The 23,151-nt window shown below is 36.1% G+C and overlaps 2 protein-coding genes across 5 annotated transcripts in view; both read right to left on the bottom strand.

The window, feature by feature from the left end:
• Positions 1-1,804: 1,804 nt before the first annotated feature.
• Positions 1,805-19,511, bottom strand: vmp1 (vacuole membrane protein 1). Its single transcript, XM_051679533.1, has 12 exons — positions 19,435-19,511; positions 18,508-18,615; positions 17,476-17,608; positions 17,183-17,273; positions 16,868-16,978; positions 11,977-12,144; positions 11,370-11,501; positions 10,247-10,327; positions 9,918-10,034; positions 6,345-6,406; positions 3,618-3,720; positions 1,805-2,725 (listed from the first exon to the last, which is right to left on the bottom strand). The coding sequence occupies exons 2-12, from the start codon at positions 18,584-18,586 to the stop codon at positions 2,582-2,584; spliced, it is 1,221 nt and encodes a 406-aa protein (XP_051535493.1). The 5' UTR covers positions 18,587-18,615; positions 19,435-19,511; the 3' UTR covers positions 1,805-2,581.
• A 705-nt stretch (positions 19,512-20,216) lies between these two features.
• Positions 20,217-23,151, bottom strand: part of cltcb (clathrin, heavy chain b (Hc)) — a 38,494-nt gene continuing 35,559 nt past the window's right edge. For all 4 annotated transcript variants that reach the window (XR_007895366.1, XR_007895367.1, XM_051679197.1 and 1 more), the window contains one exon: positions 20,217-21,655. Coding sequence is in view for 2 of the 4 variants with exons in the window: in XM_051679197.1 (XP_051535157.1) it covers positions 21,525-21,655 (131 nt within the window). In the remaining 2 variants the exon portion in view is untranslated. The remainder of the gene's footprint in view (positions 21,656-23,151) is intronic.

Raw genomic sequence — 23,151 nt, forward strand, 5'->3', positions numbered from 1 at the left:
TCATAAGACATTGATTTAACCACTGGAGTTTTATGGATTACATTTATGCTGTGTTTATGAGCATTTTGGCACCCATTTACTTGCATTGTATGGACCTAAAGAGCTGAAAAATTCTTCTAAAAATCTTTCAGTTCTGCAGAAGAAAGTAAGTCATACACATCTGGGATGGCATGAGGGTGAGTAAATGATGAGAGAATTTTCATTTTGGGTGAACTATCCCTTTGATGTTTTCCTTCATGTGGCCTACAGTATGTATGTCTGTTGCAAATTATGTTTCCTTTTTTTTTTTTTTTAAATGTTTTCAGCATGGTAGTTCTAAATCGAACCATTTGATTGGGTATTAAACAGTCAATCATTTAACAGCATACCTGCTTTTGTTAAAAAAAAAAAAACACACACCAGGGTTTTCATACACTGCTTAACAAATGCAGGGATAAGTTATCTAGGATCATACAGTCAAGAAAATTAATATCTGGCTAATTTGCTTCTTCGAATGCATGGGTAAATTTCATTAGAATAGCTGGATGGAGTTGCCAGACACTTTCTTGTACTTTCCTGTGAATTTGGACAGGGTGCATATGTTGATCTTCAAAACCATGATTCGATTTTATACAGAATTTACTTGGTATAGTACAAAATCGTAAGTCATGTAAAGGTGCAAGGATCCTCTAGGGAACATCTTGTCCAGCAGCTGTTTTTTAATTTGATCAGAATCAATGCTCAATATTGTATTTGGTCCGAACATGACAGCACATCAACCCTGTGAATTCTATCCCTAAAACAACAGTTGTAGCTGCAGTATATAGCCACATACTTCTCTGTAGCAGAGTATGGACCATGCAAATATAGATGGACCAAAGTACAGGAAAATCCTGAAGAAATACGCAAGCACAGTGAGACTTCTCTTCTGAACAAAAGCTATGTTTAAATACCTTCTCAATCCAATGTAGCATTTAAGTTTAGATTGAGGAAGGGTTGTTCACAAGACTACCATTTGTTTAAAAACAGATTGAATATAGCCCAAGAAATATTTCTTACATTTATTTACGATGAAAAGCAAAATGTTGCATTTGCTTTTAATTAGGTTCAAATATGTTCCATTTCCACAAAACTAATAAATAATGCATTAAATGGATCCCCATACTGGATAGAACAAACAAACAAATTAATAACAGATTGTAAATATTTTTATTCAGTTGAACATTTCTGGCTGCATTTACCATGAGAACAGATAATTATCTTATTCTTTCATATCTGGCAAAAAAAAAAACACAGACCTGAAGAAGCACAAATGCCGATTTGGTGACTTTACCCAAAATTTCAGTCAGCCTACTAAACTGATGTTGCCATGTGACTTACAGCCAACACCAGTCTGATAAGCTACCTGACAGAATGGGAAACTTATGGGCTGAATGAGCACTGTACAGCATATAGTTCACATTGAAACAAGAGGTGCCACTCCGTAAAACAGTAGTTCATATCAGTGAGGACTTGAGCCTGCAGGTCTTCAACTGGTGTAAATTAGATGAGCATAGGCTTTACAAATGCAAAGCCACTACATTTTGGGACAAAATTATTTATGTACATCAAGATTTGCAGTACACTTTAGCTATACAGAATCATGGTTTATCTCAAAATCATTATTTTAAACATTAATCAGCATAGTTTACATTTGATGCCTTCCACGTACCTTTTTGGCAAGGTCTTCCCCCAACTTCCTGCATCCTTTGGTCTGAACCCAGAGAATTGAATTTTCATGATAACCATGTTTTGTTAACTCAGAGATGAAGGTAAAAGGCAAATGTAACAGCAGATGTATTCATCAATTTAATGTCAAACAAATTATGCAACAATAGTTCTTAGAGAAACTATAGTTCGGTACACAAACATTTCAGTCCGAAGTAAGAACAAAAAAAAGAGGAACATATGGATCAATTTACGGTTTTAGATCAAATGTCAAAGTTTAAAAATTACTAACAAATGCAAGATTAGTTATTCATTTTCTTGGGTTAAAAGTCTGTGACATGTTTGGTTTAAGATCTTTGTAGAATAAACATTATGTGCATATATTCAAAACATATGTTATTTACAAGATGTGCAAACTACTTAGAAACCACAATGATCTCAGTTGATATTGCTATCCTCTTATGACAGTTAAAGAAATACATAATGTCATCATATTGATGATAGAAAAAAAAAAAAAATATCCCTGAAAATTTCAATCACAAAACTGACCCTGCCCATCCATGCCTGCACGTTAGAAATTAAATAAATCAATCTATTGATTAAGAACTGTATTTACTTTAATGGAAGCATGACCTCCAATGTTGCATATGGCATTGCAACAAATATGACTCCACACAGCCTTTTAGCTAGACTGCTTTGTTTCTATTAAGACACAAATCTCTAAATGTTAAATCTGATTTTAAATAGCCGAGCACACAGACAAATGAAGAGGAACTTCACGTAATTAAAGGATCTGAAAAGACATTGACATATTAATCAGTGCCCATGTAGCAGTTTTAGCTTAAATATTTAGTAGGTTCCAAAACAAAGCATGAGATGTTTTTCTGCGAGTCCGTCATTTTGTTTTGTCCTCAGAGTACTTCTGCTGCTGGAGACGCTTGACATAGCTCTGTGCCATGGAGTTAATGATGGAAAGAATAAAATAGCACACCATGACAAGCACCACTTTCTCAAATACCCACGAGAGCCAGCTTTCACCCTGCACAGAAAAGGCACATTAGATTAGTAAACATGATCATTTCTGTGAAGAAAAAAAAATAATTATAAACATAAAAAGAAAATGAATGCCTTGTCTTTTGCATTATTGGTCATAATGGTAACACTTCACAATAATGCTATGTGTGTTAACAACTGTTAATGTGAATGTTAAAAAATGTATTTATAATTAACATTAACCAAGATTAATAAATGCTTTATATTATTCATTGTAAGTTTAAATACTGTTAACTAATGTACAACTTTTAATGTTAAATGTAAACTTTAATCATGACTAATAAATGTTGTAATAGTATTATTCATTGTTAGTCCCGGTTAACTGTAGTGTTAGCTAATGCTAACATATAACCTTTAATGTAAAAAATGTATATGTAGAAATTAACACTAATCAAGATTAATAAATGCTATAACAGTATTAATTAACTATTGCATTTAATATTAAAATGTATATAAGTTAGTAGTAAAAGTTCAATATGTAGAAATAAACATTAACCAAGATTAATAAACACTAAATGTATTATTCATTGTTAGTTCATGTTAAATATTGCATTAACTTATGTTAATGCATTGTGAAATAACAAGCTAACAATGAGAAATAGTACATTTATAAACTAACATTATCCAAGATTAATAATGCAAACATTTTTAATTAGTGTATTATACCTAATGCATTCATGTTAACATAAAAAAAAAACCCTATTAAGTGTTACCGACACAATAGAAATTAATGTTTCCATGCTTCTAATCTAAGATAAAATGTTTAAAACAGAATGTTAATTAAAAAAAGTTAAACTAGGGAAGGAAGAAAGACTTCAGTCCATAAAATTTGGCTCCTTAATTTAATACTAAATTAGAAAGCATTGGTCAATGCTTACCGCTGCAGCACCATCGCCTGCTGGGTTATGAAGCTTTGCTCTCTGGGCCTCCAAGTACTCCCTAAAAGGTTTCTGAAGGGATGCTCCGACTCCAGGGATAACGCTGCTCAAAAAAAAAAAAAAAAAGATAATGTGATAAGGAAAAGACTTACCAGGACCAGAAGTAGGCATCAGTCCACCAGATCTCTCAATGCACACAATAGCTCTCCCCGATTAAAGTGAACACTCCAGCTAAGGTGCCACAGAACACTGTGAGGCAGCATCTCTATGAACTGTCACTTATATCACGGAGGCTTCTATAGGAACTGGTCTAAACCAATTGAGGAAGTGACTCAATATTGTGTCATCATTGCAATGAAGGAAATTTGGGTGGGTGTGAATGTCAGTGAGACAGAACCATCATGGAACACAGTTTGATATGAATTATATTTTAGCACCATATACTTTATAAGATGAAATTATCGTATCTTTATTAAATCAACATGCACAGTAATAGGTTTGAAAGTAACCACATTACAAAGTCTGCACATAACTACCCTCAGTGTGACAGGGCTAAAGTCACATGACTGATGACAACTCACCTCACCACAAAAAAAAATAAAAAATTAATGATCCTTTACAAACAATTTGAAATGTGCTCACCACATTTCTTTCATCATAATTATGAAGTGCTTTTAATTTATCTGAATTATAAAGCTACTACTATTGACGTACCTCATTCCACAGGATGAAAAGTAATTTCATTTACACTTTTGATTGGTGTGCAATGTCCCACGATGGAGACCACATCTCTACTTTTGAGTCACTCTGCCAAATCATCTTAACTCTATCTGTAACACCCATTGCTAAACGAAGACATCACCATAAATGGTGAGGGTTGCACAGCCTTACTATAAGTGTGCAAATATAGTATTCATCTACAGCAGTACAGAGAAACAGAGATGATTCAGACTAAACAATATTTAGAATCTAAGAAAACTGAGGGGGAATTGCACGCAAGCTGCCCACAGTTCACCAAAGAGTTCAATGACCTCTGCTAGATCCTTTTTCTGCTTCCTCTTGTGCAAACATTTATACTTGGCATTACAATGTTACGAATTACATTTCATTCTTGCAGGCAAAGATTTTCTTAAGTGCATATGGTAAAGCTTTACAATAAAGGTACTTTTTGTTAACATTATTTAATGTATTGGGTATCAAGTACTATCAAAGAACAATATATTTTGCAGCATTTAATAATCATGGTTAATGTTAATTTATAAATATACTATTGATCATTGTTAGTTAATATTAGTTAATAATGCATTAATGTTAACATATGTGCTGAAAAGTATTGTTCATTGTTGCTTCAATGTACTAATGTAGTTAACTAACTAATGTTAAAGAATACAATCTTATTGTAAAGTGTTACCTTATGTTTTTTTAATTCATCTGGGGCAGTTTAAATAGATTGACAGAATCTTTATGAATCCATGAAGGGGAAATTCAAGAATAAGGCATTATATTGACATTTAAAATAAATAAATAATTTGTTAGCAATGGGCAGTGGCATTTACAACTCTGTAGCTGGTTAAGTTAAAGGGATAGTTCACCCAAAAATGAAAATCCTCTCATCATTTACTCCAGTGGTTAAATCCATGTCTTCAGAAACCATATGACAGGTGTGAGTGAGTAAAAGATCAATATTTTAGTGCTTTTTTAAAACGTTTTTTTATACTATTACATTTTTCTTTTGTTTTTGGCGATTTGTATTCCTGGTGTAAATCACCGCCTACAGGGCAGGGAAGAGAATTTATAGTAAAAAAAGGACTTAAATATTGATCTGTTTCTCACTCACACCTATCATATCGCTTCAGAAAACATAGATTAAACCACTAGAGTCATACTGATTACTTCTATGCTGCTTTAATTAGCTTTTTGGTGCTTCAAATTTCTGGCACCATTCACTTGCATTGTAAGGACCTACAGAGCTGAAAAATTCTTCTAAAAATCTTCATTTGTGTTCTGCAGAAGAAACAAATTCATACACATCTGGGAATGCTTAATGAGTTAATGATGAGAGGATTTTATTTTTGGGTGAACTATCCTTTTAAGAAAAGCCTTAGGTGACAATACCCTTCAGTTAAAACCAAATGTTTTCTTAACTTAAGGGGTGTCTTGCAACGACTCCTGGTATTCTATTTAAACAATCAACTTTTTGTCGATTTTTGTATAGTGTGCTTATAATCCACTCAAGCTCTAGTTTGATTTCACTCTCAATGTACAGTGGAACAGCAGTAATAGATGATTGCATGATTAAAGACTCCATGAAATGGATTGATGAGCACAGTTTTCTCTCTTTGTTGGTGCATTTCCTACTGAAACAAGTTAGGGCAGGACATTTCAAGTCCCCATAGCTTTAGTCATGTCACAGCCAAGAGCCATGATTTGCTACTTGCTACTGTTAGTCAGACGTGGATCATGGACTAATAGCCACAAAACTGTCATTTAGATGCCATATAGTCTTTAATAATTAAACATTTGTTCTTATGTGGCTGAATAGCAGTTTCGATGTCGTCATCATCACTCATCAAGCCCAATGTGACCAAAGTTTCAAAATCAAATGATCTTAGAATCCACAACTACCATCATTTCAAAAGTGTTCAGTGTTTTAATCAAGATTTGGTCTTTTATCTATCATTTTCTTTACATTTGTCATCCAAACTCATCTCATGGAGGTGTACTCACCCGATCAGAGAAACCATCTGCTCCACTATGTGCTTGCTGAATGTTACGATAACAAACAGTTTCTGTAAAGAAACAAAACGTGAAAAAACATTTTCAAACAATGAATCAACGGCATGTTCTTCACGGCAGTGATTGCATGCAGCAGTTTTGACTTTGATTTTGAGGAAGGCAAATGGTGTCTTAGGAGACAGTGAGACAGTAACCCCCCAAGGAGACATATGACACCTGGTGAGACCACTGACTCCACTCGCTCATGATGTGTCAGGTCTGATCATTTGGATGAACTAAACAGCTCTGTAGACATCACATTAACCAGTAGTGTCTAGAATCTAGAGTCATCATTCAAAACTCATAGCAAAGGGGCGTCTTTGATGACCTAATGGTACTGACTCAATCACAGCTGTAATTGAAAAATTACTTTTGAAATTTATGGGAATATCACCTCTTTAGGTATGACAACCTCAAATCATTAGACAACCTTAGCAAAACAGACATTTTCTATATTTTACGTTACACAATAAAAAGATAATTCACCCAACTATTACAAATCTGTCAATTTACTCATCCTTGTCATTCAAAACCAATACGACTTCGTTTCTTCTGCGGAAAACAAAAAGGATGTATTTTAAAGAATGTCACAATCGCTGATTTCCATGAAATAGTAGTTGGTTGCGATTCACTATAAAGCTTAAAAAAGAAAATCCCCAAAGTGTTATAGAAGTAGTTTTTGTGACTTCTCATATTCCAAGTCTTCTGAAGACATATGATCACTTTGAATGATGAACAGACCAAAATTTACATCATTATTCACTCTCAAATCAAATCATTAGTCAACTTGTACATACGGAACACAAATACGGCGACATGTCAATAACATCAAACCTAATTGGTTCTTGCTTGTCTTGTGACAAAACGCCATGACATCATGACACAAGAACCAGTGAGGTTTAATGTTACTGATGGGTCACTCTATTTGATTTGGGCTCTGTATACATGAGTTGGACAATGATTTGAGAGAGGAAAAATTACTTAAATTTTGGGTCTGTTCCTTATACAAAGTAACCACATGCCTTCAGAAGAATTGGAATATTATACAAGAGTCGCATGGACAACTTTTATGACACATTTGGTGCTTTTTGAAGCTTTAAAAGGAAGTCACATAATCAAATACTATTGAATGGATATCAGCAATTGCAACTTCCTTAGAACATCTCTTTTGTCAGGGTTTCTGCAGGTTCAAAGGAATTAAATGTAAGACTTTTTAAGGCCAAATAAAAGAAAAATGTAAGACCACTTTCGCAATAATAATAATAGTAATAAACCACATTAAATAATTCTTTAGCTGGTAAATACAAAACCACTGAGACTACTTGGATGTCTCTGGACATGTTTATTATATTTTATTGTGGATTTATGTGTTTGCTTTTTTTAAATAAGTTAATACAACATCAAAACTCTAAATTAATTCATTAAGAATGCACGTAGCCTAAAGTATGTAGCCAATATTGTGACCCTTCTCTTTAGTCACTTGCTTTCCAGCAAGACGTGACACAATAGATTAATGCTTTGGCAATGTCACCGCTTATGTCAAACATGGAAGTGGTGGCAAAAACCAACTTTTATGGGATTACGTTGTTGAAAAATGATTCCGAAGGCTCTCGTTGACTGCTGTGGCTTCAAGCCATCAACAGAGCTGACTGGACTGAGGAGATCATATCAACTTTGCAGCATAAATTAATAGCGAACATGATTAAATGTTTGTTATTAACTCATTTTATTATAGTAATTGTATCGCGAAGAATATGTTTGTATTTATGATGGTTTTGTGTCACACTTTCGTTTAATCATCTAATCTGTCATATCTAACACAATAGTCAGTGGGCTTTCTGCCACCACTTACTGGGCATGCGCTGACATTTCTGTCTGGTCTACAGATCCTCACAGTAGCACCATGTTTCATATTTTTCCAATGTTTTGTCTGCAGAAGGATCCAAAAACACTTTAAACTGCAGTGCAGCCCATTGAAGAGACTGTACGTCTATCCCTCACAGCCTTGTTGACATTCTCGTCAAAAATTAAATATGGCGCTGCTGTGAATAAGGTATTCTACCTTTAGAAGGCAGATACCTTTAGAAGGTTCCTGATCAGAAGGTTGGGGGTTCAAGCCCCAGCATTGCCAAGATGCCACTGTTGGGCCCTTGAGCAAGGCCCTTGACCCTATCTGCTCCAGGGGCGCCGTATCATGGCTGACCCTGCACTCTGACCCCAGCTTAGCTGGGATATGTGAAAAAAAAAAAAGAATTTCACTGTATATGTGCAAATGTATAATGTGTGATAAATAAATAAAATTATAAAAAAATTATACCTTTAATAAATACTTTAACATGTAGTTAAAGGGCAGTTTGTTTAAAAATCTGTCATCACTGCTCACCCTTGAGTCTGTATGAATTTTTCTCTGCCATGGAACAAAAAAGGAGATGTTAAGCTAAACGTTTAGTCTCAGTCACCATTCAGTCACTGCATCTTTTTATCATTCAATGAAATTGAATGGTGATTGAAACTCCCTAATATCTCCTTTTGATATCCATTGAAATAAAGTCATACAGGTTTGCAACAGCCTGAAGGTAAGTGATGACAATTTTCATTTTTGTGTGAAATATCTCAAGTCAAAACTCGTCAGTTACCTTAAAAATGGCCGTTTAAAGTTGACAATATGTATTGAAAATGTTAGATTATGAAAGAAATTTGCTGCATAATTATGATGTATACTGAAAACAGATTATATACTAAATATTAAATATAGATCATATATTTTCATATTATGTATATTATTAATATTATAATTTTATATAATTATATTATTATTATTTTGTATATTACAATTTTTTTTTTAATTGACTGATTCAGATGGCAGAGAAAATACCTGTATGTGTCAGATGGAGCTCAAGAAAGGTGGAGATGAGAGATATAACAGGTGTAACTCTGCAGCTGAGTAGTTCTGTTAGCTTTACAATTATTGTCAAAGGTGATGTGAAATAAGGAAGCGGCATGATTTGAAAGGCGTCAAAAGACCGCTCCAACCTCGCGCGCTTTGTCGATTATAAGCAGGAGTGACAGCGCATCGCTCGCTTACAGAGACGCAAAATAACGCCATTTGCATTTCTGATTGACAGGCTTATTCAGGTTACATGTGTAACATCGTAAATTCAGTAAAAATGCACTCCCCTGCATGCGCTCACACTAAACTCAAGCGTCAGCTGCTAAATGCACGAGAGAGAGAATTTTGACTCACGCAGATTCTGCCGTTTTAAGCATCTCCTCTACTCACGCCCCAACATTTAAGACCTCAGCAAAGAAATGTAAGACTTCTTGTAATTTATTTAAGATGTTTAAGACTTTTTATGGCCTTAAATTTTAAAAAGTAAATTTAAGACTTTTTTTTTTTTAAGACCCGCGGAAACCCCGTTTTGTGTTATGCAGAAGAAAAAGAGTCATGTGGGTTTGGAACGATATTAGAGTGAGTAAACTGTGACAATTGGATGAATTAGTCTGTTAAAATAAGCATCTGCATACCTGAATGTGCATCTTAATAATGGCCTTTCCAATGAGAGTTGCTCCAAAGAAGGTCCAAAAAGGAATCAGAAAATGACCACAAGTGATTCCAGCCAGGTCAAACAATGGATTTGGGATCTTAAGAGAGTAAAAATACTGGTGAGCAGCAAAAGAAATTATAGTGGCAAATATACTTGATCCTCATAACTGTGCCATTTTTAATTTACTGTAATCTATTGTAAATACACATTGTAAATTTGATTTTTAAGAGTAAAAATCTGTAATTACAAAATTAGCTAAAGATAAAGATATTTTACAAGTAATTTGATGTAAACAGGAGATTTACTTACAGAGGCACATGCAAGAATTCCAAAAAATCCCACTTTTTGGACCATGTTCTGAACAGCAAGTTTTGCTCTTGATGCAAAATCCTGCAAAGAATTCAACAATTTAGGTAAAATAAAAATAATGAAATGAAATATATAAAAAATAAAATTAATAAAAACAATTCTCAGATATCTGGCTGTAAAAAGAAAAACAGATGTGCAATCTATATATATATATATATATATATATAGGTGTTGCTTTATCATAAGAGACAGGAATACAGGAAAGATACAGGATAGTGTTCCTGTGGCAGCTTAACTGGTAAAGAATGGTGCTAGCAATGCCAAGGTAATGGGTTCGATTCCCAGGGAATGCACTAATTTAAAAAAAATAAATAAATAAATAAAAATAATAATAATAATAATTATATATATATATATATACTTTAAACATGGTAGTACCATTGTTAGATTTTCACAGTAGAACAATTTCTAAAAGCAATACAGGCAAAGCTTTAAGTTCATTATCAATTTTTGCCATTTTTAAAAAGCAATGCTACAAAAGAAAACAATTATCTCCATCCTTAATATGCATAAACAACTGTTCTAAAATTCTATTCTGCCACAGTTTTAGGGAAAGTGATTTTTAAATTCCTCATCACACTTTGAGGAACAAAAAGACCCCCAATAAAATTTCTTTGTGTAAAAGCATAGGCCATGTGGGGTCCACTTAGACACTAAGAGGTCGTGATTAAAGGGAAGCTCTTCTTCTGAGTCACCCGCTGTTCAAAGGGTTTACTGGAAGACAGGGGAGAGCCCTTCCAAGAAATCATGTGACCCGCATAAGTGAACCACAGTAGTGGGGGCTCATGGGAATGGGACCCAGGGACACCTCCCACTAACAGGATACAGAATCTTCTGCATCATGGGGGGCATCACTGTCAACTTTGCCAAGTCATGACCACTGGAAGGAAATGGTCAGAATGAACCTCTGAACATGCACCAGAGTTTCTGATGATAATCAATGGAAGCTGCCGTCTGTACGAATCGTTGTATGAAGGTTTTTGTAAACAAGGTGAACGGTTCGTTTGGACACACAGGTCCAGCATATGATGATATCTTATTTAGTGGTGAGATGAATCCAGACCTGTGCACTCTGTGCTTGCTCCAGCATCTCCTCAAATTCCTCATAATCTTCATCATCAGGATCTGCCCCAGAGAGACGTGCCGCCCGCGCCATGAAGTAAGGAGGCAGCTCTCCGATGGCTGTACCCGCACCCTGCAAACACAGTCACAAACTGCTTAATGGGGTTTGATTTACAACAACTTCTGAGCTACCTTAAATTGACCTAAAAGCTCAAAATCAAACATGGTGGTTTTGCATTAATAAAATCTTTTTTTTTAAAGGACAAGCCCCATTTGATATGTCCTGCTCTGTCCTAACTTCCTGTTTCATTAGGAAATAAGTCAACAGAGGAAACAAAACTGCACGTCAAGTAATCTCATTGGGTCTTTTAAGTCCATGCTTATTCACTTATGGACTTCTATTCAATCTTTTTCTACTGAGATTCTCAATCCTGCTCCAGGACATCTGCCTTCCTGCAGAGTTCAGCTCCAACATTTCTTTAACAAACCTTCCCGGCATTTTCAAGTGATCCCAAAGAGCTTGATAGCTGCAGAAGTCAGATCTCGAGGAGCAGGACTAAGTAGCTTTAGTACTTCATCTGGTCAGATTGTGCTGTGAAAACACTCACCCACATGCAGGCCTCCAGGCGAACCTTTGACATGATGGTCCACAGTGAGATGCTCTCCTGCAGGACTTCCTCCTCTGGACACACTATCTGAGCTGGATAGGGCGGCTCTGGGAATTTCACAGAGCCACATTCATAGGCAGCCAGGGTGACAGAGGCTATGTGTGGACCCTGGAGAAAAATCACTTTGGTAAATTTTCTTGACAATCCACTTTTGAGATTAGATCGTATTAGGGCTCAGCATTAGGAACTGCAATAAGAACAAACAGGTTCTATTTGTATTTATTTTTTTTTTAAATACTGGAAACAAATGATTTGCATGACTTTCACAGAGCTAAAAAAAACCTGAAAATGCTTCCTGCACTTCAGCAGCACTGCAACACCGCTATTAAATTAGCAGCGTGACCAGTGTATTGATTCCTGATCAATTTACTCTTATGAGCCTGTTCTTTTTTAATCTACAGAGCAAAATGTACAGTAAGTCCTTTTCCTGAATAACCACTGGGCTCCGCCATGAAGATTCTAATTGCTGCTGGACTGTTTATTGGTTCTGGCCTCCGTTAAAAGGAACAACCATTTTAAGTTTTAGTTGAAGACTCAATATTGCAACGTTTTCTAACTTGTGTTGTCAAAGTACAAACTACCATAAACATACTTGTTGAATGCAACTGCAAAAAGCTTGTGACCACAACACAGTGCAATGGAAAGACCACAACCTACTAAATGACAATTCATATGCCAAGTGAAAACAGGCAGATGTGTTACTGATGTCATTCATTTCCAGGTTCGCTCGATGTGTGGGAGAGTCTATGTGGGAGAGGAGACTGGTCTAGCATTTTTATCCTCTGAATAACCTTCCTTACTCAAGGAAGCAAAAGTGACTCAGGTGGCATCATTCAGTGGACAACTCCAGTAAAAACCTTAATCCAGCATGAAGTCCTATGCATATGCAGAAGCGGATATAAAATCTGGGTAAATCCTTTATTTTTTACCACTTCAAAAGTTCTTTAACGGACCAAAAGCAACCAGTTTTCCAAAACTTTTGCTTCAGGACACAGATTTTATATTGGACATCAAGTGGTAACCTAATACATTATAAAAATTGGTATTATTGTACAAAAGTAAACAAAACAAAAAAGGCCTTAAAAATCAAACAAAAAAAGTTTTTTGGAGGATGAGGGCATGTCAAACTGTCCATATTGGCATCTGCCAAATCTGGCTAATTTCTACCAAGTGACAGAAAAATCTGCATCAAAATACAGTTTTAGAGGATGCACTGCCTTTGACGTTAACAAAGATATGGGAAGCATTTTTCTCCTTTTTTAAAAGTTGACATGCCTATTAATTTTGCTTGATCTTAACTATGCACAATTATACACCGATCAGCCACAACATTAAAATCACCTGCCTAATTTTGTATAGGTCGCACTCGTGCCGCCAAAACAGCGCCAACCCGCATCTCAGAATGCTCACATTCTTCTCGCCACAATTGTACAGAGCGGTTATCTGAGTTACCGTAGACTTTGTCAGTTCGAACCAGTCTGGCAATTCTCTGTTGACCTCTCTCATCAACAAGGCATTTCCATCCATAGAACTGCCACTCACTGGATGTTTTTTGTTTTTGGCACCATTCGGAGTAAATTCTAGAGACTGTTGTGCGTGAAAATCCCAGGAGATCAGCAGTTACAGAAATACTCAAACCAGCCCATCTGGCACCAACAATCATCCATGTGATTATCTAATCAGCCAATCATGTGGCAGCAGTGCAGTGCATAAAATCATGCAGATACGGGTCAGGAGCTTCAGTTAATGTTCACATCATCCATCAGAATGGGGAAAGAATGTGATCTCGACCGTGGCATGATTGTTGGTGCCAGACGGGCTGGTTTGAGTATTTCTGTAACTGCTGATCTTCTGGGATTTTCACGCACAACCGTCACTAGAATTTACTCCGAATGGTGCCAAAAACAAAAAACATCCAGTGAGCTGCAGTTCTGTGGATGAAAACGCCTTGTTGATGAGAGAGTTCAACAGAGAATGGCCAGAATATTTTGAACTGACAAAGTCTACGGTAACTCAGATAACCACTCTGTACAATTGTGGTGAGAAGAATATCATCTCAGAATGCTGTTCTGAGATGTGGGTTGATGCTGTTTTGGTGGCACAAGAGGGACCTACACAATAATAGGCAGGTGGTTTTAATGTTGTGGCTGATCGGTGTATGGTTAGTTGCATTTTATTATTATACTTAGGTCTATTTTGATTGGGTAAAAAAATAAATAAATAAATAAATAGTGCTAACACACATTTTTAGGTTGCTACCCACCAGTTGAGAACCACAGCAATACAAAGTCTGTTAGTAGTGAAAATATTGATTACTCAGAGTCATCCTTGATACTCTGCTGACTGTTGGGATCTTTACAGTTGGACATTATGTCATCCAATCAGAACACCACAAGTTTAGTCACAGAAAAGAGCTCACAACAGTGTCATGGTAAATGCCATTATAGCCTGATAAAGTGATTATTTTATCTGGTTACTCATTGCAATTGTGTTTACTTCCCTGGCACTGAAACTTGACACAGGTCAAGTTTCTTCTCAAAAAATGCACTCATTGGATAAATATGAAGAGAACAAAGCACTTCTGACAAGTGTTGTTTTTTTTTATATTAGTTGTTTTTACCTATATTCAAGTCAAAATTTTTGTGTGCAAATGTAGTTGTCTTCTGAACATTCAAAAAGACAAAAAAAAAAAAAAAAAAAGCAGCTTATCCTTGAATAAAAGTCTGGTGGTGAAACATTGTGCGTATTTGCACTTTCACATCCCGTTTTCACAATGCTGACCGTGGACACACAAACTAAGTACAATTTATTCGAGCTCTCCAGTGACAAAGGTGATGTACGTCAATGGGGTGTGACTTCACCACAGCCAGTGGAAGTGGACACTTCTGACTGCTGTCTAGCACTTGGATCTGAGTCAGTGGAAACTGGTGAAAGGTTCCAATTACGAAATCTTCTGTGAAAAAGGCAATGCAGAGAAGCAGAGAGAGGCAGATGCTCTCACTATGACACTAATAATACACTTTTGTGAAACAGTGAGCACACCCACTCTTCCCTTATTACTGAGGGCCCCACTGAGCCCCTGACAGTTAAACAAGGAAAATACACGACTGTGGATAAACTGTTAAACTTAATGGCTACAACTACAAACTATAAAAACGACCATTAAAACATGCAAAGGACTCACGATTTATTTTCAGATATCACAAAATATTGAGATTGAGCATGTGCCATCACCTGCATCTGTCACGAATCTCAGCAATGATCAGCAGTAATGCTGAAACTGTTCGTTTAACTCTATTTCTCAGTTGTAGTGTGATAGTATCCCGCTCCCAGCAATCGTGGAGAGACAATGCAGATGACTTTTACTCAGGCAGATTATCTCTCAACAAAAACACACTCGTAACACATAAGACATTTCTCATTTGTTGCCACCTACTGGCGTAAATATGTAATGTCACAAAGATTATTTTTTTGCCACCTACCGCTGTAAATCTGTAATGTCACAAAGATGAATCTGTCGCCATCTACTGGCGCTAAAATGTAATGTCACAAAGATGAATCTGTCACCACCTACTGGTGTAGATTTGTAATGTCACAAAGATGAATCTGTCGCCACTTACTGGCACTAATATGTAATGTCACAAAGATGAATCTGTCACCACCTACTGGTGTAGATTTGTAATGTCACAAAGATGAATCTGTCACCACCTTCTGGTGTAGATTTGTAATGTTACAAAGATGAATCTGTCGCCACTTACTGGCACTAATATGTAATGTCACAAAGATGAATCTGTCGCCACCTACTGGTGGTTAATATGTAATGTCACAAAGATGAATCTGTCACCACCTTCTGGTGTAGATTTGTAATGTCACAAAGATGAATTTGTCGTCACTAGGGATGTCAATTTTCAGACATTTTCATAATTGATCGTCATGAAAATTGGGTGGATCAATTCATCTTTTTTAAACATTAAAACTTCACTTTGTAGATCGTGGTATACCTCGGACCTTTGGACTTATTTTTTATTTGAACTGAAGTCAAATCATAAAATGTTGCGTAAACACAGTAGCCTATATGACATACCGTTTGTCTGGTGATGTCAGCTAAATGTGTTTTCACCCATTAAATTCATTAAACATCCATTAAATCACTAACATAATTGTATGTTGGGATGAGGAGACCAGCAAATCAAATGTTTTCATGTTGAACTTTAACATACATCATGGTGTATGCAGAAAACAGTTTATTTATAGAGAAATGCTCCAACACTGATTACACTGAGCACGCTTCTTCTTCATCTGTGTGTCTTCTATTATGCGGAGAAGATATGACATGCAGCGCGCAAGCACCCTCTAGTAGCGGATGACCACTAAAGATTAATCAAAATCCCCACCTCTCTCTCTCTCTGCACTGCACTTATACTTTAGCAGAGTGATACAAAAGATAAAGCATCCCAGTGCTGTTGGACAGTATGTCGGCACTCCTGGAGTTCAATCAGATTCAAGGGCCAGAATTAACTGTTGAAGAACATCCATTAAACCATTTTTGACATGTTTTTAGGACATGCACAATGGTACTACCATGTTTAAAAACCAGAATAATTATAGTACCATGGTACTCTTTGGAGTTCCACATAAATATCATGGTTTATGAATATGGAAATCATTCAGTACCATGGTTTATATATCTTAAAGTATCGTGCTATTACTATCTGATACCATCACTGTACCATGGTACTACCACAGTACTGTTTGTAAGGGTTGGCCTATCGTGAACATGGAAGTCTGTGAACAAACTGGCTTGATTCTAGTTCAGTGTTCGAGTTCTCACCAGGTACAAGAGGAAAGTGTGTAGTCCAGTGCCAAGACCAACTGAAGACAAAATCCCTAGGCCTACCCAGTAGGCACACCACAAGAACTTCTTCTCCAGGTAATGTACATACTGTAAACCATGAAAAACACATTAAGGTTATTAGGAATCATGACGATCCACAATAACTACCCCCCTATAGGAGCATGTGAAAGACGTACATATTAGCTGAACAATAACCCTTCAAAACTACACTGATTTTAACAACAGTACATTACATTATAGCATCTCTAAAACAAAGATCAAAGCAAAGATCTCAAGAACCCATGAGCTCACCATCTGATGTTCTCCTTCTATTGAGTAAGCCAATGAGAAAAGGGAAAAAAGGACAAGGGTCAGAAATACCACACCTCTTCTCCGCCAAAGCCTGTAAAAAAAGAGAGTATGTGTACAGTGAAAAGAGCACTTCTCAAATGCGTAATGTAAATGCAAATCAATTCAACACTGAACTCAATTTAGTGATAATATTCAAAGCAGGCCCGGCCCACCGCGCTGTACTACACATTATTCAAAGTGCATTCCAATCGTCTCAGCTGTTAGAACTGACATGATAAAAAATAATCACTTACTTCCACGTCCATTCCTTTAGTATAATGAGGGTTTCTAGGAAGAAATACTGTAGTGTGATAAAAGGCCTTTTCCATAGAACTAAAGAGAGTTGCTCTTCTCTGTCCTGCTGCTTTCTCTCTCGAAGAGATGAATCTGTGAGTACGACAAACAATATTTTAAAAAGAGGATTAAATGATGCTTTAAAACAATCTGTGTCTTGTTGGTATGAAATATAATGTATATTCACTTTCATCCAAAGACAGCAAGTTCAAAACTGTGAGTTCACAAACACAACAGATGGCAGCAAAAACAAAACTAAAAAAGATAAAAAGCAACTATCTTTAAAGGTGCCCTCGGTCATTTTTTTTCCCCCCTCATTTAAAAAGTTTACTTCTGAAGAAATTGATAGTAATTTTGAAACATATGTATAAAATCATGACTACTCATGTGAGATTTACAGTAACCTTGTAAAAAGCTGTTTTATTCTACATGGAGAGAGTCCCCACTTGGAGGCATCCATGTTAGTATCACATGACCAACTGAAAACTACTGTGTTTGAATGATGCAGTATCCACGCCACTAGGTGTCAGTGTAAGCCATACTTTGACATACTTCAAAAAATTAATGAGTGCACCTTTAAACAAGATTAAATATTATCAGGGCTGTCAGAGTTTACATGTTAACACACAAACTTTATTCAAACTTAGTTACATTTGTTTAGCACTTAAATTTAAAAACAATTTAATGTTATAAATGCTTCATTCTCTTCTGTGTGATTACTAAAGAAAAAACAACAGTCCTCTACCAACCCTAAGCATTATATTTGTGTATAGTTTGAATTAATTCCACTATATATTGGAAGTGTAACACATGGAAACCACACAAATGATGAGCTCGGTGGTAGATCGCTCTATAAGCAATGAGGACAGGTCCGTTTATCTCTATGGGATGGTTTATCTCTGAATCTGACCCTTGATCAGTTCAACTGAGGCTTGAACAGTGGCTGGCCTGGGTGTTATTTATTAGATCAGCTTTCTCACACCTCTACGAACCTGTAGAACTGCCATTCTGCTTGTCTTTTGGTCCTAGTCTTTTCTGTGGCTGTTCACATTCTGCTCCATTTGCAGCCATCTCCCACTATGGTTTACAGCTTTAGACACCTGCATACATCAAACAAGTTTTGTAATGACAAAATAAATAAAGCAAATGTATACAATAGTCAAAGCCTATGGAAGTGTGATTAAGTAAAATAAAAATACATAGGTTTGCACTGTCATGCAAAGGCCAAGCAAACATCCCAAATCAAACTTTGCCAGCAGTGATGGTATATTGGACATATTTTTCGGGAATAAAAATGAAAAATACTGACAGTTGTGAAAGAATCTTGACATATAACATGTTAACAAACTATAAAACACCTAAAATTAACTGAAGGATCTTATGATAAAGGTACTGTAGACTTGCATCCATTACACACTTGGGTATTACAGTGACAAATAAAGAGGGACATAATGTATAGTGTGCATGACAATATCACACTCTATAATTTATTATAGTACCAATTTATTCGTATAAAAAACGAGTTTATTCTGATCAATCATGGGACTCTGATCACCAGTACAGGTTGTGCCATGACAGACTTTTAACCTGCACTTAAGCTAACCTAATTAAGCCAGAACTCCATGCCAAAGATCAAATGGGATTAGAATATATAGGTCTTTTAACACTTTCTATCTACCCAACAGTGACTAAAGTCATTTTGTGTTTCCACTCAAGATGATCTTCATATCAAATAGCCCATGTGGGTGACGAACCAGCAAGAATTAGCTGTCTCGGCTAAGCATGGAGCCCACTATCACTGTTAAGATGTGACTTCACCCTTGGTATCGACTACACAGTGATAGTCACACATTTAGGCAGAATAAATGGCAAAATATCGTTACAACGGTCAGGTAGAGTCAGAAGGGACACAGTCATACCTGAAGCCACGCTTCCGTCCTGACAGAAGCAACAAGACACAACAGCAGCCACAGGAATGACTCATGCTCAGCTGTAGAGCGGTTTAGTTCTTTCAAAATAAAAGTGCTTTTATTTATACAGGCCCAATTAAATACTCTGAAATAAATCAACAAAGACTTAATTAAACCAACAATTAAATGTAGCAATTTAATTTGAAATAACTGAATGATTAAATAAATAATTTATTATTTAATTTCTGATTTTCCATTTAAAAACATGGAAAATCAGAAATCGTTTTAAAACATTTTATGATATCCATCTTTTTTTTTTTTTTAATGTTTATTTTTCTTTATAATTGAGACAGTTTCCAAAAGTCACTGTTAATTAAAGGCTTAATTTACGAATGACATCTAAATGACGAATTATATATTTTTAAAGCCCAATTTCCCCAAAGATATTTATTTTTTCATAATAATGCAAGGAAGTCTTTAAAAAAAATAAATAAATAAAAAAAATAAAAAAAAATACCAATCAACAGACAGTATTTACTGTTGTCCACAGGCAGCTCATTCATTTGGATGGTAAAGAGAAACCAATATATCGTGTCATTTAAATTCATTGAACGTTTATGCTAAACAGAATATATTACACTCACCTTTCAGTTTTATTTCATCTGTGAATGTACTTACATTATATAATATTTAATTCAGAACATTACAAAATGGCTTGTGAGCTTAGTTGATTAATTTTACTCAATGAGCCAAATAATAGGAAAATAAGTTTTGAATGATTTCTGAGGCAATTGTTATTAAGGCCGGACTTTTATTTTGACAACCGAGCTTCTGGGAATATGATCGTGAACTACAGTAGCTGACTTCATGCTAGTTTCCAGCACACTATTGATTTACTCAGTAGACTTCTTAAATAAGTTAATGTCCTTTTTCAGTGTGACTGTATTGATAGACGTCTATAAATCTATTTTTGAATTCTAGACACCTTTTCTAAGGCTGCTTTGTTATAGATTGATAAAACAAGCATGTGTATATTAATTTCTAAATTATGAAGATCAATTTAAATTCAACTCTTATTGTCTGATGTAACATAACTTATGGAAAAATTGAGTGGCAAGATATACAGTATAATGGAGAATGAAGTAGTTTCATTTTAATATTGCCCATTTACAAGCAAGCCACCCAAATAATCACAATCTTGGAAATTTACTCCCCAATTTCTGATCTCCAGATTGCACACAAATCTCATAGGACAAGCATTGGTATTCATTTGTGTTATTCATTCTTCTGTACACTTCAAATAGTGAGCTAGAATACCACAACACCTGGCACACACAAACCTCAATACACAGATGAGTAAACACAGAGCAGTCAGAAAAAAAATCAATGTATCCCTTGCTCATTTCTGGAAATGGATTCACACAAGAAAGAGCACTGTATTCAATACAAGGAAAGGTCACCTGTTACACATGGAGTGAATGAGATGTTAAGAACTACGAGGTCAATCGGGGAACCGGTTTAGGCTAAGGGATTAAAATTGTTTACTATATTCATATCTGTATGCGCTTAAAATCGACATACAGCTACATATTTGTGTAGAACATCAGGTTATTACTTAGTGTTATCTAAATGTACACATGGATACACACATTCATGTTCAAATATTGTTTTAACCTTTTTCAGAATATACAATAATGAAATGCATTAAACAGACTGACAGTGTAAGCTTTTCACATACATCAAAATTAAGAGATTCTACATTAGTTTCCTCTCACAACAGAGTGCAAATCAGATGCTTCACAACATTTACATACACAACCTTTGCCCCCATTAAAAATCAGCTCACAAAAAAAAAAAAGAAAACTAGTGATACAAGTAGTCTTAAATATGGAATGTAACAAAACAAAAAAAAAAAAAAAAAAATGTGGTCTGATTATTTTGTTTTGACAACACAAGTCCTTCATTGCATTGTAAGGAAAATAATTTAAAAACGCATAACTTTTTTTTTTTCTTTACTTTATATAAGCTTGTGAATAGACCACAATAAGTTTCTAGAGAACTTGAGGAGAGATGGATGGACAGCTGTGGGCAGGAGGGCTTTACATGCCATAGCCAAAGCCGGGCTGTGCGGGCTGGCCATAGCCAGGCGCTGTGGGGTAGCCATAGCCGTAAGGCTGCTGTGGGGGTACTGCAACATTAGGGCCTGCGGTGAGCATCAGCTGGGGTGTGCCTGGAAAAAAATAATTTGATTTAACACTCAAAAACGAGAGCATTATTACAAAAACAAAAAAAAACATTGAAATACACTTCAGGTTTTTCTACAGCCTCTTGATAAATGGTTAATGCTGCGATCACGTCATGTTAGAGTGTCATTAAAGTTTCCTTAAAAACAAAACTGTATTCATGTTGGAAACTCGAATTTAATGAAAACTCCAACTTCACTCAGTTGACCATTGTGGCGTCATGTAAAAACAACCAAAATTGCAGTGGATTTAGTTTAAGGTAGTTAAAGGGATAGTTCACCCAACACAAAGGGTTTCTTAACACAAAGGGAGAAATTGTGAAAGAATGTTGTGCTTAGTTATGTCATACAATGGCAGTTTATGACGACCACCTCTTCAAGCTTCAAAAGAAGTCTAATTGCTTATTCCATGAGTCTCAAGATTGTTCTGAAATCATACGATGAGGTTTGGTGATAAACCAAAATCTAATGTATTATTAAGTGAAACTGTTGACCGACCGTTGCTCTCCTGTGCGCGATCATGAGACTGCACGAGAGCAGTATAGCTCGTGAGATGGGGCGTTCAAGCGAAAAATCACTTTATCTAAAATCAAGTCTGCCACAGCGATAGAAACAACAGAACACAACACAGCTTCACACATACCAGAGAACAGAACTTACTAATAAACATGTATGATGAGTTTGTAGTTGGAGAATAGATGTATTTTTATGCCCAGCCTTTTTTGTTGAAACAGAGTACTCAATGAAACTGAGAGGGACAGAAGAGGCAGGAATGTCTGCCACCTCTTCTCCATTCTGAACCTGTGTGTGTGTGTGTGTGTGTGTGTTTGTTTGTGAGAGACAGACCTCCGCCTGAAGAGACCTCAGCGAAAACATTCAGTCGGTGCAACATTCTTGGCCAAAATCAAGTAGTTTTTAACCGGCTCATGAGATGCTGGCTTTAATATATTGTTTTGAGAACGATTTTGGACCGGTGCCAGCTCACAGCAGACCGGGTTACACAGCGTGATGCCGCAAATAGAAACCAAGCGAGTGACAAAATGTACCATTGCTTGTCATGGCTGATTAGGACAAAAACTCTTGATTAACATAGAAAAGATACCTTTTATCGTGTGCCGTTTGCCGTCAGGTTAGGATACGGTGTGACTGTGGCTTCTTCAACCTCTTCAATCCCTCTTAGTTTGTGTGATGAGGAGGAGGGCATGGCCGGGCCATCATTGAGCACAGACGGTGCTGATTAGCAGGAGAGCGAGATAAGGGGCAGCCGGAGATGCCGGTTCGAGAGAGACACACGCGGTCACGTTGCATATGTGTCTGTGTCCTTATGTTTTATGTTGTTTTAAGTTCATTTCATTAAAGTTTATGTTTACTGTTCAGCCGGTTCCAGCCTCCTCCTTGCCCGTCCTTATACTGTTACTGTTTGATTTCTGAGTACTGTTTCAAACAAATAAGGCTGGGCATAGAAATGCATCTATTCTCCTACT

The sequence above is a fragment of the Myxocyprinus asiaticus genome, chromosome 39 (assembly GCF_019703515.2).
Source record: "Myxocyprinus asiaticus isolate MX2 ecotype Aquarium Trade chromosome 39, UBuf_Myxa_2, whole genome shotgun sequence".
In the NCBI taxonomy this organism is placed as follows: domain Eukaryota; kingdom Metazoa; phylum Chordata; class Actinopteri; order Cypriniformes; family Catostomidae; genus Myxocyprinus; species Myxocyprinus asiaticus.

What these genes read in the sequence shown, in the direction of transcription:
- vmp1 (XM_051679533.1), bottom strand. Translation starts at nt 18,586, where the DNA reads ATGGCTGCAAATGGAGCAGAATGTGAACAGCCACAGAAAAGACTAGGA. An exon ending in GAATTCTTGCATGTGCCTCT is followed by an intron (nt 10,035 to 10,246) that starts GTAAGTAAATCT and finishes TACTCTCTTAAG; the next exon opens with ATCCCAAATCCATTGTTTGA. An exon ending in CAGATGGTTTCTCTGATCGG is followed by an intron (nt 3,721 to 6,344) that starts GTGAGTACACCT and finishes TTTTTTGAGCAG; the next exon opens with CGTTATCCCTGGAGTCGGAG.